The 17,481-nt window shown below is 37.1% G+C and overlaps 1 protein-coding gene across 13 annotated transcripts in view; it reads right to left on the bottom strand.

Annotated features, from left to right (window-relative positions):
* Positions 1–17,481, bottom strand: part of LOC123873584 (obscurin) — a 144,523-nt gene that overhangs the window by 93,714 nt on the left and 33,328 nt on the right. For 12 of the 13 annotated variants that reach the window (XR_006797717.1, XM_045918554.1, XM_045918545.1 and 9 more), the window contains one exon: positions 7,943–8,080. The exons of the other annotated variant lie outside the window; for it this stretch is intronic. Coding sequence is in view for 11 of the 12 variants with exons in the window: in XM_045918554.1 (XP_045774510.1) it covers positions 7,943–8,080 (138 nt within the window). In the remaining variant the exon portion in view is untranslated. The remainder of the gene's footprint in view (positions 1–7,942; positions 8,081–17,481) is intronic. 13 annotated transcript variants of the gene reach the window in all.

The raw sequence follows: 17,481 nt of genomic DNA, 5'->3' as shown, positions 1-17,481 counted from the left end.
TCAGATTTATTTTTGGGAACACTCCAGCATGCAGTTTTGTACACGCAGTTTTCCTTCACCGTTAAAGCAAGTGATATTTAATTTCTTAAAACTCCGAAGAATTAGTCGTGAGTACCCGGGATTGAAACCCCAACCCTAAACCTTTAAACCTAACCCCTCGAATAGGCAGCCCGACGATTTAACAGGGCTCTCTCCGTCACTCGTTTCATACAATCGTAGTTCCAATTTCATTTGAATATTAAGCAACCAAAGTTCATGAAATTTTGCAGACATATTCTAGAAACTAATATCTGTGTCTGTGGTGTTTTAGATTTTTCTAAAAATATGTAGTTTTAAAATTACAGGGGCTCAAAGATTTGTATGAAAATTTTTAAGACCGCGTCACTTTGAAACCGAATATTTTAACAGAAATCGTTGCTTAATATTCAAATGAAATTGGAACTACGATTGTATGAAACGAGTGACGGAGAGAGCCTTCTTAACCACTAGAGTGACTAGACTATCACCGCTTGCCGTAATTAGTTTCACGTAAAGCTGTCATCATTACAGAAAAAACAAATTGAAAGGCGCCCCAATTTCTTTGCTGCTCTCACTCGCATGATTCTAAAAGTGTCTCGCCTACTTTCCGTTCTATATACGATTTTTATGTTAGTTAGAGGAACCACACGTAATTTGGTTAACCCTGTGCCATGAACTCGAACTGGAGTGTGGCATTTGGGGCCAGAAACTGATTACTTTTTAAACTCGATATGACATTACTGGGAAACCAGTGCGTGGTTAGTGATAGGATGTTTATTTTGTGACGTTAACTGGGTTGCGAAGATGAAGTAGTTATGGGCAGGGCACATAGCTCGACAAACCGACAAACCTTGAGGTCCCAAGGTACTGTAATGACGACCTCGCTCCGGAAAGTGCAGTTTTGAAAGAGCCACTGGACGGTCGGCGCAAGACCATGGCATGTGGAAATTCTTATAAGATCCTCCTTTGCCCAGCAGAACTGTGGACATCTATAGGTCTAATTAGAAAATGATATTTTGTCGGAACAATGCATTTCAGCCAATAGTAAGAAAGTATCAGCCAATTTGAGGTGACCACCAAACGTCACTCTATTTTTCAAACTTTGATGACCTATGGTTTTTTATTCAGATACGAGTTAGCCCTGCAATTACACCTGGTGGTAAGTGATGATGCAGTCTAAGATGGAAGTGGGCTAACCTGGTTTTTTATTAAACCCTTTTGTTTCTACGGCATTACCGGAACGGCAAATCCGGATCCGAACGGCCGAAGTCACCCGCCACCAGAAATTTAGAAATTATAAAATTGCAAGGAATCGAACCCGGGACCTCCCACTAATAAGACATCAGCGCATTAACTGCGCCAGGGCGGTCGTTAAACATAAAAGAAGTGTAATTTAAAAATTTATAACACCCCCGACAAGTGAAGGTTACACAGTAACTAGAAAAGAGCTGATAACTTTCAAACGGCTGAACCGATTTTCTTGGATTATAGCTAAGAACACTCTCGATCAAGCCACCTTTCAAACAAAAAAAAAACTAAATTAAAATCGGATCATCAGTTTAAGAGCTACGATGCCACAGACAGATACACAGATACACACGGCAAACTTATAACACCCCTGTTTATGGGTCAGGGGTTAATTATGTTGTGGTTATGGGCCTCTTGTTGGAAATAAAAGATTTCAGATTTAGACTCCCATTATAATTTTAACGCGTGTCTATAACCGTACCGGATCTAATAGCAATGATAATAATCGTGGGCGTCTTTACAACATTTTCCGCGTTTATATTAAACGCCTCGCTGAAAGTTTGTTTGCATTTAACAAAGAAATACATTTTGATAGGAAGAACAAGATTATGGAGATTTACGTATCATTGCGATATTTTTGTAAACAATAAAATGCTTTGTGAAAATCCAAATTCTTACTCAAATAAATAAACTAGAGATTTCCCACTACCTAGGGAGGTGCTCGTACTTACTTTTTTTAAGGGGGGAAAGGGGAATATTAGTCACGATTAACATGGCTAATATTCTTTAAAAAAACCACACATTCACGGTTTTCGGATTTTTCCTTTACTTGTATCTACAATAAGACCTAACTACCTGCCTTTCATGATTTTAGGTTAACGGAAAGTGCCCTATAGGTTTTCTTGACTGACACGACAGACGTACAGACGGATAAACAGACAGACAGACAGACAACAAAGTGATCCTATAAGGGTTCCGTTTTTCCTTTTGAGGTACGGAACCCTAAAAACTTGACTGTATAACTCAGTACTGTCAAAATCATAAAATCAAGTACTTATCATACCAAGATGTAGGTTAACACCTGATATCAAATTGAAATACTGGTGAAATAACTAACGACGTTAACGACCAACCAGCATCTCTAGCTGGAGCCACTATTAACACCCTATTTTTATCACCAACAGACCTCGCAACTAAATAATCCATAAATCTTTACGACTTATTAATGGACTGTGTTGAACAAGGCAAATAACTTCGAGCAAATGTGTTACGCTAACGAATAGGAATAGGTACCTACTTATGTAAAAAAATAGTAAAGTATGTAAGTAGGTATATAGATAGATAGATAGATAGATAGAACACTTTATTGCACCCAAAAACACATGCAAAGGAACACAACACAGAAAGAAGAAAACAGAAAAAACAATTGTGTGCAAAGGCGGCCTTATTGCTTGGAGCAATCTCTACCAGGCAACCTTTGCTGAAAAGAGAAGACAGTATATATCTATAGTACGCGATAGGTTGAGATGGCAACCAGCGTGGGGACACCCTGCCCCCCAACTCATACCCCGATTGCCATCTCAACCCTTCGCGTACCTAAGATATTTACTAGTTTCTCCTTTCAGCAAAGGTTGCATGGTAGAGATTGCTCCAAGCAATAAGGCCGCCTTTGCACACAATTGTTTTTTTCTGTTTTCTTCTTTCTGTGTTGTGTTCCTTTACATGTGTTTTTGTGTGCAATAAAGTGTTCTATCTATCTCTAAACCTACTTACATACATATAAACTTTTCAAAGTTCTCGCATTTGCATCTAATTTACGACTCCTACCGGTATGTAATGCAAAATTTTAACAATTCAACATTATAAAGAGAAGTATACGATCATTAATATTACTGTTACTACCAACGCTATCCCGTTGATTTATCTTATCAAACGTATGAATACCTACATTTTTCATACGAACAATCAAATATTTTTTCCCGAATTCTCGTTAATTTTGATGAAAATACCAAGAATATTTATGTGTAGTAATTTGTTTTTATTAATAGATCAAAAAGAACAACCACTGCCCATATCATTAGCCATATTATTTTAAATGTGAAAGTGTTTGTTGGTTCATCAGTTTGTTAGTTTGTTCTTCAATTACGCCGCAACGGAGCAACGGATTGGCCTGGTGAGTGACATAGGCTACTATTTATACCGGAAAATTAAAGAGTTCCCACGAGATTTTTGAAAATCTAATTCCACGCGGAGCAAGTCGCGGGCATCAGCTAGTGGGATTATATTTTAGACATTCAAAATTAGCGTTATAACCAAAATAGGGCGATCATAATATTCAAGAATAAGCGACTGAAATTGTATATTTGTGTACATTTTGTCAGGCAGGAGCGGTGTGGGAGGAGGTGTATAAAATGTAGGTTAGACTTAGTTCTCATTTCATTTAGGGTTCTGTACGGCCAAATGAAAAAAAACGGAACCTTTATATCCACTCGCGTCTATCTGACAGCCAATTTGCTTGAATCTACTGGGCCGATTAATTTAAAAGGTATATAACATAGGAATTTCTGTGACACAAACACAGACAAGAAACGAAAATGAATGGATTTTAAACGGGGTCACTTTTTCGTATTTTTATTGTTTTAAAATATATAGTTTTGAAATTACCTATTTAAGAAAACAGATGAGAATTGACCATTTCCCGCTTTTATTCCAAAAAATACTAGAAATAAAATTTACTTATAGATACAGGAAAACCTAAAAGTCTATGGTCTATTAATAATCTTTCAATGTGCGTACAAAACTTACATCATACGGAACCCTTTCCACGCGACTTAAACTCACACTTGTCTGATTTTTCCGTATCCAAGCCAATTTTATTTTGTCCTGTGTACGTTGGTCTCGCTTTACCCATTTGTTTCGAAATTCCGGATAGATTAATTGCAAATGTATGAACTGGTGAAGTTCTTAATTAATTGTTAATTTGTTCAGAGTAATGAGCTCTGTATTTTTTGATGAAATGGAACATTATTTAATTGGACTTTGAGACACAGGCTTTCGGAATAAAAGCATTCCAGCACACACACAGCCACACTACAGTTTATTCCGGAGCTTCTAACTTGTAAGGCCCTTTCTATTAGATACATTTAGCCATTCATTTATTGGCACCTTTTTATAATAAGCTCCTAAATGACATGCTGGAGATGTCTCTCAAAAAATTCAAAGTTTTTATAAAACGTACACTTATTGAAAAGTCCTATTACCTATAATATAGATTATAATTTAAATGATAAGAAAGCTTAGGAATGAGTTGCCTGACAGCATTGGTAGTTTTAATAAGTTTATGTGATTTTGTGATGAAGTGATAGTAAAAAGAATACTCGGCTGAGTTTGTTGTGGGCTCTTCTCAGAACTGGGCGCGTTTGGAACCCTCGTAGCTATTAATAATCACCATTACATGCACAATTGACAGTCAAAAAGTGTATAAGTAGGTACTTACTTGAATTTGAATATATCCATCAAAAATTAAAAGTTCAATGACCTTTGCAATATTTTTACTCAACAAAAGCTTTCTCCGCCCTACTTATTGGAAAATATAAATAAAATACATCATCGTTTCTTGAAACCCAGATCAAAGGAATTTATTAATGCAAAAAAAACTACACAAAACATTCTAGTATAGAAAATATATTGACCATTACTGAAATTGGAATCGGAGCAGCAATAAAATAGCAAAATAGCGGAAACAGACATACTGTACGATTTACAGCGAAACTATTAATTTTATTAACAAACTTTTTTTTAACTCGTGTGAAATTCGGACCCACCTGGAATTTTTTACATCGTGACAAATCATGGATGCCTGAGAGTTCTCTGTAAGGTTTTCTACAGGCGCCAAGACCCCTTATCATTCTGAGAGGAAATCAGTTCTCAGTAGTGGGCCGGTGGCGATGGGAGGATGATGAGAGTCTAGCATTTGTTGAGCGGCTTCACCTGCGTGCATTTCGAGTCACGCTTCAGGTTATCTCAGGTACAAAATTTCGTCGAAATCGGTTAAGAGTGGAAAGCTAGAAGAGAGAGACAGACAGACACACTTTGGCATTTAAAATATTAGTATGGATGGATAATAGAAGAAATCTTAATCATCATGACAATTTCTTGGACAGGGGATTACACAACTTTTTTCGCGAATTAAATGAATAGCCAATGTAGCGCGTGGGAAACTTTTGAGAAATTGGTGCGTTTATCAACATTTGTTATCTGTGTTTTCTGTTTGAAAACTAGCACAGACATACCCCGCTGAGATAATCCAAAATTTTATGTAATCTGTGCTTTGAAATGGTCGGGTTTTAACCTATTTATTTTCGAGAAAAAATGAAGTATCAGCTGACAGGATTTATTTGAATATTTTTTGTAATCGGGTCACCCAAAAAATCGACAGCAAAAAAATTGCGCAACTCTCGCCAAACACAAAATAAATCCTGGTGCGCCCATTCCTCCCCTTTAATAAAATCACTGCAAATAAAATTAATTAACCTGTGACCAGTACCACAGGTACCCGCCGATGCGTTGCCGGCCTTTCAGGAATTTGTTGGTCCGCCCCTTGAATAACCCCATGTTGTAATCTAGTGGGCACCGCCGATGGAAGTTGATTCCAGAGTTTGCATGTGCGTGGAAAAAACGATCTGGCTGGGCGGTCAATGTGCACCAGGCAACCAGGTGGTGAGGGTGAAATTGCTTGCGGTGGCGTGCGGTGCGGTTGTAGAAAAAGGAGCGTGGAATGAGGTCAAAGAGCTCTTCAAAGCACTCCCCATTATAAGGGTGATAAAACACGTAAAAAGAGTTTACATCTCTGCGGTGCCCCAGGCTTGCCAACGAGGCAGTTAGTTTGTAACCGACTTCAAAAAAAGAAGGAGGTTCTCAATTCGTCGGGGCGGTTTTTTTTATATATGTTCCCCGATTACTCAAAGATACCTGGACCGATTTAGAAGGATTTTTTTGTTTGAAAGGGTATACTTTGCAAGTGGTCCCATATAAATTTGGTGCAGATCTGATGAATATCTTCGGAGATGGAGAACAGAACTCCTCAATGGATAAGAGTAAATTGCTCCCGATCAGTATAATAGCTTAGTAAACAGTAGGGCTTTAACTAGGCATAGCATATTATAGTACAGTGGGCTACTAAAAATTGTGAAATAAAAAAAATTCAAAAGAAAAATAAAACCGACTTCAAAAACCACAAATACTAGAGCTTCTATAAAGATAATTTAGAATTTAATTTTGGAAATGAGATCGTGGTTCAAGCGCAAATCAGTCATTAATAAAGCAGCTATGTAACACTTCACAAACAGGGTCACCTATATCCGAATCAAATAACATTGCGTAAGTGGTTAGCGAATTAACATGACTTAGACTAATGTTTGGCATATATCGTGATCAAAACGGCTATGTCTACAGACATTAAGTATACCTAATTATAATGTACTTACGTGAAAGTCGCCAAAAAAGTTAAAGTAGGTATGTAGACAAATGTAAATTAAAAATTTATAGCACCCCCGACAAGTGAACGTAACAGTAACTAGAAAAGAGCTGATAACTTTCAAACGGCTGAAGCGATTTTCTTGGATTATAGCTTAGAACACTCTCGATCAAGCCACCTTTCAAACAAAAAAACTAAATTAAAATCGGTTCATTAGTTTAGGAGCTACGATGCCATAGACAGATACACAGATACACACGTCAAACTTATAACACCCCCTTTTTGGGTCGGGGGTTAAAATATACAATGGTTTTTTTGTAAATGATAATAGTGAGCAAATGAGCGGGCGAGTCACCTGATGTTAAGTGATAAACGCCGCTCATGAACATTTGCAGCACCAGAGGAACGGTAAATGCGTTGCCGGTTTTTCAAGAATTTGACAAATGATGCAGCAACGGCTAAAGTGCATTATTACCCCACAAAAACCCTTTACCATTATGTGATTAATGGAAGGGGTCATGACGCTCAGCAAAAAGGAAAATAACATAGAAAAGTTTACCGCTTGCTGATCTGAAAAGGAAAAGCTTACTGACTGACTGACTGATCTATCAACGCACAGCTCAAACTACAGGACGGATCGAGCTGAAATTTAGCACAGGTTTGTTACAGCCAGCTTTTATGACTTAGACATCCGCTTAGGATTTTTGAAAATTCAACCCCTAAGGGGGTGAAATAGTGTTTTGAAGTTTGTGTAGTTCACGCAAATATTGTCGCGGGCATTAATTGCTAGTCAGGATATATGAATATGAAATGAGTAGGTATGTATATTTTTTGACGTGACAACGTCTTATAATTCGATAGAGCCGGCTGCACGCACGAAAAAACATGACTCATGCGGCGTTACCTCGCTCTGAGGCGTTCCATGTAAGGCTTGAAGTGCAAGCGAGAGCGCGGAACGAGCGACAAAGAAGCACAATCGGCCTTTGTTGTCACGTTCAACTATCATCAGTAAACCGACTTTACAGACAACCAATTTTTTTTCTTAATAAATTTCCCCACCGATTAAGCGTAAAGCTTGTGCCAGGAGTGGCTATACGACAAAAGTGCAACGGGTGGGGTTTGAACCGCCAATCTTTCGGAAGTTAGTCCGCTCCTCAACCGTTGAGCTATCGAGACTCTTAATCTATATGGTCGAGTTACCTTTCATTGCTAGTGATGCATCGTTTGACCAGCTTACTGGCATGCTTCTTCTTGGGCCTAACAGCCAGCTTGTGTTTGGCGGCCGTCGTGTCCAGCAGCTCAGCCTGCACGTCCAGCGCCGAGTCGGTTTGAGGGTTCCTGGGGGAGGGGACAGTGTTAATCCACAGATGAGGGGTCTACTAGAAACTAGCGAGGAGGTTCTATATTATGAGACTATAAGGTCGCATACTCATGTAAGGAAAACGAAAATGTATGAAGGTAATCATTTTCTTCAATATATCACACTAATATTATAAAGGCGAAAGTTTGTATGTGTGTGTGTGTGTGTGTGTGTGTGTGTGTATGTTTGTTACTCCTTCACGCAAAAACTACTGAACGGATTTGGCTGAAATTTGGAATGGAGATTGATAATATCCTGGATTAGCACATAGACTACTTTTTATGTCGGAAAATCAAAGAGTTCTCACGGGATTTCAAAAAATCTAAATCCATGCGGGCGACGTCGCGGGCATCGGCTAGTAAAATTTAACGTACAAAAAATGAGTTTATGCATATACTCATGCAAGGAAAACGAAAATGTATAGGGACCTAAACATAATCATTTTGTTCAATGTATAAAAACCGGCCAAGTGCGAGTCAGACTCGCGCACCGAGGGTTCCGTACTCGGGTATTTTTTCCAACATTTTGCACGATAAATCAAAAACTATTAAATATAAATATATATAAAAATAAATAAAAATCTATTTTAGAATGTACAGGTAAATCCCTTTCATATGATACAAAAAATGAATTTCGATAAGGTTACATTATGCATATACTCAGGTAAGGAAAATGTATAGGGACCTAAAGGTAATAATTTTCAATGTATGAAAATTCTGTGTTGTACAAAAAATGTTGTTTAACTTGTGTGTACCTATCAATTTATAATAATTTAAGTCAAAACTAACGATTAAATGTGTTTTGATTATTATGGTTTTAGTTGTTAATCAAATCCATGCTGAAGATGAATTACTCTATTTTGTAAGTAGGGACCTACCTATTATGCGGTGATAGAGTCGCGTTCATATGATTTTTCAGCTATGTATTTTCAATTGTTTGATTGAGTTGTTAGACACTTGTGGTATCAATGAATATTAGGTGGTTATGGTACCATTGTATCTCACTAATACATAATTTGTTTTTATGAGTAAGTTTCAATCTTTTGTTGTTCATTAAGAAAAAAATTATACAATTAAATATTACTTAAAATATTATTGTTCAAAACTGCCGAACAAACTTCTTATTCTTCAACTCCATCATAAATCAGATTCGAGCCCCAGATTTTCGAAGAGCTAAAACCTAATTTATTTTAAAACGTAGAGATTAATATAAATAGATTGGATTGTGTGGATGCGAGGGAGCCTTCACACTTATTCGGAATCATTCGTAAACTCGAGGTGACATAAATCCTCTTTGAAAACAAAAAAGTGATGCATCTTACCTTATTGTACCTTAAATGGTAATTTTCTATCTAATGATAGAAAAAATGTCGCGATCTCGTCAATGGTATATTCAGTAGGCAGGCCAATACCTGGGCATAGAGGCTGGGCTAGGACTGCAGCGATGCACGACAGTATACGTAGTACAGAATTGTCAAACACCGATTTGTCATTACTATCTCTGTGCAACTAATGCACAATTAGTCCATTTACTCTGTTACCACATGATATAAGATTATCTGTTGTGTAGAGATGTGACTAACTCAAAAACTTACACAAATCACCCTTGTTTGCTGTTCTGTAATACGTCGTTTGCCTTTCAAAGCACGATTGTGTTCTGCCTTTCAGATCAGATTTCAAGGATGATTATGATTCATTCAACTTTAGATTACTTTTATTTCAAACATGTTGCTGAAAAAAGCCTTTTCTTCCGTACCCGGATGGTGTTTTCTCTTAGAGTTCAGTTAACATCTACAATTCTACATCTACCTACGTATTTATGGACGAGAAATACCACCGGGTTCATAATATCAATATAGATAGAGGGAAACGGACCTGGCCGAATATGTGTGAAGACACCCTGAGTGTTTGTGATATTATCCCGGCATCAATCACGTCGACACGTCCACTTGGAGTGACGCCTCAATGTCAGGGTCTGCCGGCATCAGGTTTCAAAGATCACGAGTTTATTGTGATTCATGCAAAGCTGCCTTTGCACCTGTCATCTTGCTCAAAGAAACAGTTTCACGGTTTCGTACCCGGGGGGTGCCAATGGGATCCTAAGCCTCCGCTGTCCGTCCGTCCATCCACCCGTCTGTCTGTCTGTCAGCGGGCTATATCTCATAAACCGTAATAAGTAGAGAGTTGAAATTTTCACATAGAGCAACAAATAATAAAAATTTCAAAATAGCTGCCATGTAAATAAATAAAAATATCCTACCTAATCTGCCGATGATTGAGGTTCAAAAATCGTGAGGCTCATATTAAGGCTCTCTTTGCAGCGGGCGCGATACATATAAGGTGGATCCACACCTGCAATGGATGGATCCATCCTTTCTATTATTATAGTATAAGTTCAGAATATATGCGATTAAAATAACTGACGCTAGCGGTCAATGAACGTTGCACAGATAGGCCACGCGGGGTCAATATCGTGTCGTAAGTGCGGCCATTGATCTCGAGATTTGCATGCTATACATTGCGGGTTTGAAAAATACTATGAATAAAACTACAAGATAAGGATTATTGGCTGTGGATTGTGTTCAGATTAAATAATTAATAGCACTAAGTTTTTGCTAGCGTTTTCTACGTACATACAGGGTGTTAAGTATGTAATGCCCCTGACATGGCTTGGGTTCTCATGAAAATGCCGTAACTAGCGCAACATAAGTATAGTACGCGACAGGTCGAGATGGCAATCGGGGTTGGAACGCCCCGCACACCCGCACAGCCCCCGCGCCAATCCGATGCGGGATAGCGCGGGTGGACGGGACTTCCCCCCGCCTTACTATCCATACTAATATTATAAATGCGAAAGTGTGTCTGTCTGTCTGTCTAGGATATAGGAAAAACAAACAGTTCCCGCGGGATTCCTAAAGACTCATCCGCTTATTTTTACCGATTTGTATGAAATTTGCTACCGAGGCAGCTTGTGTCCCTGTATATGACATAGGGAACTTTTTATCCCGGAAAATCAAACAGTTCCCACGGGATCTTTAAAAACCTACGACGAAGTCGCGGGAATCCTCTAGTAAATAATATTCACGGGATCTTTAAAACCCTAAATCCACGCGGACGAAGTCGCGGAATCCTCTAGTAAATAATATTTTTGTAATATTTCCGTACGGTGCAACATTGTTGACCAAACTCAACAGTATCAAAATACAAGGCAAAGGTAGACTTCCTCAATATTTTGGCAACACTGTTATAGCTGGTAGCTCACGGTCATTCGATTCGATATTGATTTATTTATATAGGTTACAGGACTCTGAATTACTGTTATATTTTGCTATAAATATACCATACTAACTGCAAATGCAGTTTGCATCGATATTGAATGAGAGTATCCAACTTCCTTTGAGTACGCTATTGAAGTAGAAATTGACAGTTTTATTTATACTGCTTATTTTTAACCCCCGACCCAAAAAGAGGAGTATTATAAAGTTTGACGTGTGTATCCCTGTATCTGTTTGTGGCATCGTAGCTCCTAAACTAATGAACCGATTTTGATTTAGTTTTTTTTTTTGTTTGAAAGGTGGCTTGGCTTGATCGAGAGTGTTCTTAGCTATGATCCAAGAAATCAGTTCCAGTCGTTTGAAAGTTATTAGCTCTTTTCTAGTTACTATAACCTTCACTTGTCGGGGGTGTGATACATTTTTAATTTACACTTGTTATGTACATAAGTTAAGTTTAATGTGGCATCGCCGCAGTCGGAAACTTTTTCATGACTTTCTCATGTCTCGATGTATGTAAATGATCGACATAGTGACATATCGTCATATTTAAACCTTTAAACCTTTATTTATTATATCGTCATGGCGGGTGTCCGGGTGTCCGGGTGTAGGTGTCCGGGTGGGGAAGTGTGTCGGCGTTGACGTCACGTGGTTTCTGGGCCAGCCTGAAATAGCGCGCGTTTACTGCAACCCGGTGTAAACTTCGATGTTTAGTATCGAGGGGGTTACTTACTTTGTATCTAACTGATAGTTTATCGTCGCACTTAATTTATTAAGATTTTTTGAAGTGGATCTAGAAAACAATGTAACATCTTAGCAATCAATGAGCAATCATCTTCCACCAGATGTGATCCAAGGTGATCACAAACAAAAACTGTCAACCGAGCTGTCATGAAAAACCGATCAAGTGGGAGTCGGACTCGCACAGGAAGGGTTCCGTACCATCGCACATGCGATAACACTTTTTATTTTATTTTGTGATGAAACCACAGTCTAGATCAACGGGAAGTAGGTACCTATCCTATAGGTTTTCATCCCCTTGACGGGTCTTGACAGACACGATAGACGGACATATGGACAGATAGACATACAACGAAGTAATCATATAAGGGTTGCTTTTTCCTTTTGAGGTACGGAACCCTAAAAACTGGTGGTATCTCTCTTAATAATTTCCCAACAGAATGAGCATCATCAAAAAAATACCCTGGTACATAAAAACAGCGCAAACCCAACCTACGGCAAACGATGACAGTCATCACTTTTTTCGTCAAAAAGTTAATTTTTGCAAGATTGCCAAGTGCAGATTTCTGACAATTTTAAAATAATGTGAAAACCGAGGAAACATACGTCGTATCGGCCTCGCAGATGAAATATTACATTTCGTGGAATCTTTTCCAATGATCAGAAGTAGGTAACTACCAGAGGGCTCTCTCCGTCACTCGTTTCATACAATCGTAGTTCCAATCTCATTTGAATACTAAGCAACCAAAGTCCATGAAATTTTGCAGACATATTCTAGAAACTAATATCTATGTCTGTGGTTTTCCAGATTTCTGTTAAAATATTCGGTTTCAAAATTACGCGGTCTTAAGAGTTTTCATACAAACCTTTGAGCCCCTGTAATTTTAAAACTACATATTTTTAGAAAAATCTAAAACACCACAGACACAGATATTAGTTTCTAGAATATGTCTGCAAAATTTCATGGACTTTGGTTGCTTAATATTCAAATGAAATTGGAACTACGATTGTATGAAACGAGTGGAAACGAGTGACGGAGAGAGCCCTGTTAAAGTCTCTATCTAATGGGATGTCATTTAGAAACTCGTAAATTTTATACTAATCGCTACTCACCTAATGTTTAAGACAGTGTTTAATGACTAAAATGCAATGGCAAATCTAAGAACTCTTTAGGAATATCATGCTATAAAAGCGTATAGGTACTCAACCCCACAAAAGAATATCTGCACTTTGCGTAGATGATATTATGACACTGTAACTAGCACATTATAATATAGTAAAATATCTTTATAGTCACATGTATAGTTATACCTACCCTGAGAGTAAGTTTGGCTTGATACGCGATGTCAAAAAATTTCCACCCATTTCATATTTCACCCATCTCATGTCATGAAACTCAAGTCAGACCACAGGTCAGACTCAGAGCCAAGACTTTGAAGTTTTTAAATAGGTAACCTTTATTTCTTAATCCCTATACTTTCATTTGTGCCTCCTACGGCCGAAATTAATACAGTAATGATCAATCTATCTGTAATCTATCGATAAGTTACTTGTTATTCATAGTTATTGTCGAAAATTGTATGACAATACAACTAATTTTATATTTTGAAAAACGTTGCTAAGTGACTTATCGACAGATTACAGATAGATTGCTTATTAATTTCAACCGAGATTGCCCCTTGAGACGCCTTCAAACTTTCAAAGGCGCAAAGTGACCGCGCTGCTTTGTACAGCCATTACTTTACTTTCATTACTGTCTATATCAACATGTGAATTGTTTTGTCTTTATCATTTCATCTGAAATGAATTTCTTCCATTGATCATCATCATCAATATGATCAATCCATTGCCGAACCGAGTCTTCCTCTCCAAATGAGAAGGGTTTAGGCCACAGTCTGCCACACTAGCCCAGTGCGGTTTGGACTTTCATTGGTCAGGATTGCAGCAAAAAGTAAGTTACGTTTTCTGAGTCACTAATATCTTTTCACAGTAAAATAGATTAGGTATAATACAGGATGGAGATATCAGCTAAATTATCATATTATGTGGAGTACCTGAGTAGTCATCTAATGTTATGTTTCTCAGAAGTGTACCTTACAGATTTGGCGTGAAGCCAGCTATCAGCCAGCCGCTGGCCACTTGGTATAATTTCGCGAATCAATATCAGTAGATACACTCATATCACTCCATTTCCTACTGGCTACATCCATATCTATTTGTTATTAGCTAGCTAATACCCGCGACTTCATCCGCGTGGATTTAGTTTTTAAAAATCCCGTGGGAACTCACTAATTTTCCGGGATAAATGGTCTTTAACTATATTTCTGCAAAAACTCCGTTGCGGCATGATTGAAGGACAAACCAACAAACCAATGAACCAAAAAACAAACAAACTTTCAAGTGTGAAAGTGTATCTGTGTGTTACCTTTTTACATCCCGGAAAATTAAAAAGTTCGCACGGGATTTTTAAATAACCTATAACCGCAAGAAAGTCGCGGGTATTATCTAGTATATTTTTTTTGGGAGGAGAAGAATCCTCACGGGTAACACGGTCTTTCGGGTACTGATTTTATTGGGGACCCCAACTCTCATAGATGGAGTGTATAAGGTTAGATCAATATTAAAATTAGAAATGCGAAAGCGTGTCTATCTATTTGGTACCTATTTACGGTCTATCCGTTTATAAAATTTCAACGAAATCTGGTACAGCGATAGCTTGCGTCCCGGTGGACATAGGCTTTCTATCCCAAGGAATCAAAGAGTTCCCTGGGGATTATACGAGTATTTTTCAGAAGTGTACATTATCTCTGGCATGAGCCAATTCTGGCTACTTGCTACAGTTTCGCGTATCAATATTACCCTCTTATCACTCCATTTCCTACTGGCTACATCCATATCCATATTTATTATTATATTAATGTAATAGTTTGTATGTCTGCTGGTACCTTTTCACGGCCCATCCACTTAACCCATTTTAAATAAATTTGGTACAGAGGTAGCTTGCACTCTGAAGCGGACACACATAATACAATACTTTTTAACTCGGAAAATCAAAGAGTTCCCACGGGATTTAAAAAAAATCTAAATCTACGTGGATGAAGTCGTGGGCATCATCCAGTACCTTCTTAAATCCTTATTTATATATATATTATAGAAGCTTTCCAAAAATAATAATTTCCTAAAATAACCTATTGAAATATTTTTCTTGGTTTAAACATGACCGGTAATGTGCCAGACTGGCAGGTTACAAAAAATCTTAAATCGAATTTCTATTTTCATTCTGAATTTCAGATACAGATTTCAAGAAACAAAACTAAATCACAGATTTTATGGGAATTTATACAGCTGGTTGATTCATTGCGATATAATTTTGCTGATTCATTTATAAAAGTTTTTGTTTCTATGAAAATAGTTTTGATAGCAGGTGTTTCAGGAAAAAATAGCCCATAATTTATTTTGATAGTATTCTATTACAGGTAAGTGCTCAATTGAAATGTTCCACGGTACCTCTCTAAGACGTTATAGATATTATTAAACTCAACTTTTATTTCGTAAAATCTTTCTAATATAATCAATAATCCTAATTAATAAATGGAAAAAAGAAACTCCAATACTTTAAGTGTCTTTATTAGATACAATTGCTTTGCGACTTTGGTTATAAATGATAATAATATACAAAGTTTGAAAACATCGATAAAGCATGTCGTCTTAAAGAAAAACAAAATGGTAAATTATCACATAATGGTAAATATTGATCACAACACTTATAATGATGAAATACAACATAAATCGAACATAATCGATGCCAAAGCTTATGTACAATGATTGCATGAGTCTTATAATAACAACGCATTACTGTCATAATATCTTTCATTCCTTGTAAAAAAGATGAATTTAATAAAACAAATAATTAAAACATTAATTTCATACAAGATTTTTCTTATATTTTCCAAACTATTAACGCCAAACTCTTCGAAATAATTGTAGAAGCTTTCGTATTTCCACGAAAACTAAGACTGATCTATCATACGTTTGAGAAAAAGATCAACATTCAGTTTGAAATAAACCAACCAATAAGAACGGTTTCTTTTCATATCCTCATACAAGACAGGAAAAAGGAAAGAACATATTGGTAGATTTTTTGCTCACCACTCATTTTTGAATATTTCTAGTGGACTGACATTAAAAATAAACTTTTATCATTCGTGGCTTGGTTTTCTGATCTCACTTTTCGTGTAAGTGAACTCTATGCGTTATTAATCTAAATCATGGCTCTTCTTTCTTCTTTGAATCTTCTTATACAATAGCAATGATCAATAATAGTACATTCTGTATGTGGGGACACTGAACACATAGTCCAATGACCCACCCCTGGACTGGAAGAAATGATTGTCGTATGTATACACGCGGCCTCTGTACCTGTACCAACAATTCACTCATTACATCAACTAGCCTGGTGAGATTATGATGAAAATGAAATGATGATACTGTTGGTAATGATGATTCGTGATTGTTTGATGGTGATTAAGTTTTGTTAAGTAATGATTTACAGGATTAAAAACTAGATTTATCAGACTACTTTAATTTAAGTTTAAAATAGTCTACCAAACGAAGGTTATTGTTAACTCTTTACTAAAACGAATTACTCATATACTTAGATCAGAAGGTATTCGCAACTAGAAAGGTTGAAAGCATATCAAATATTCAGGTAAGTATTACTATAGAATAATAGCGGACTCTACTCTTCGAGTTCAAAACGGATAGCAAGAGTACTACAGAGTTAGTTAACAACAATTATCTCGTCGATCACAATGCAAATATCACTAGATTTGGTGCATAGGAGGAATCGCTCAATATTGGCAACGTTGGACGAAATCGCAAAAACAACCACGAAGCAAACTTGGTAGAAATAGAGAGTTATGTTTAGAGGATGACGCGAAAGTTACGCAACAGAGTGCATCGACCGCAGGATAAATATATACATGTATCGTTGTCCAGCGCATCGGTGTTTTATATATCAAAATGCATACCTAACAATTTCTATTTGTATCCGGGAAAAAGGCAAAGTTTAACTAATAAAAAAATGGGAGTAAAAAGATCCTGTTTGATCTTCATCTCTCGTGTGTTGGGTGTGAGATGATTAAGCGCCTCAATTTAAGGTCAGTAGGAAATAGGTACCCGATAAAATATTGATCTATTTGATCAGTTACAAGTTAGTCAAAGTCAAAACCATTTATCCAAAATAGGTAACATTGTACAATTTTGATAGTCAATTGTTGAACATTTTTAAAGATTTTTGTAGCGTAGGCGAAGCAAAAAATATTAAACGAGGATTTAACGAGCGCAATTGCCTAGAAAATGTCTAAT

The sequence above is a fragment of the Maniola jurtina genome, chromosome 2 (genome assembly GCF_905333055.1).
Source record: "Maniola jurtina chromosome 2, ilManJurt1.1, whole genome shotgun sequence".
Lineage (NCBI taxonomy): Eukaryota > Metazoa > Arthropoda > Insecta > Lepidoptera > Nymphalidae > Maniola > Maniola jurtina.
Note: the sequence above shows the minus strand (reverse complement) of the source record. Positions and strands in the feature narration are given on the sequence as shown.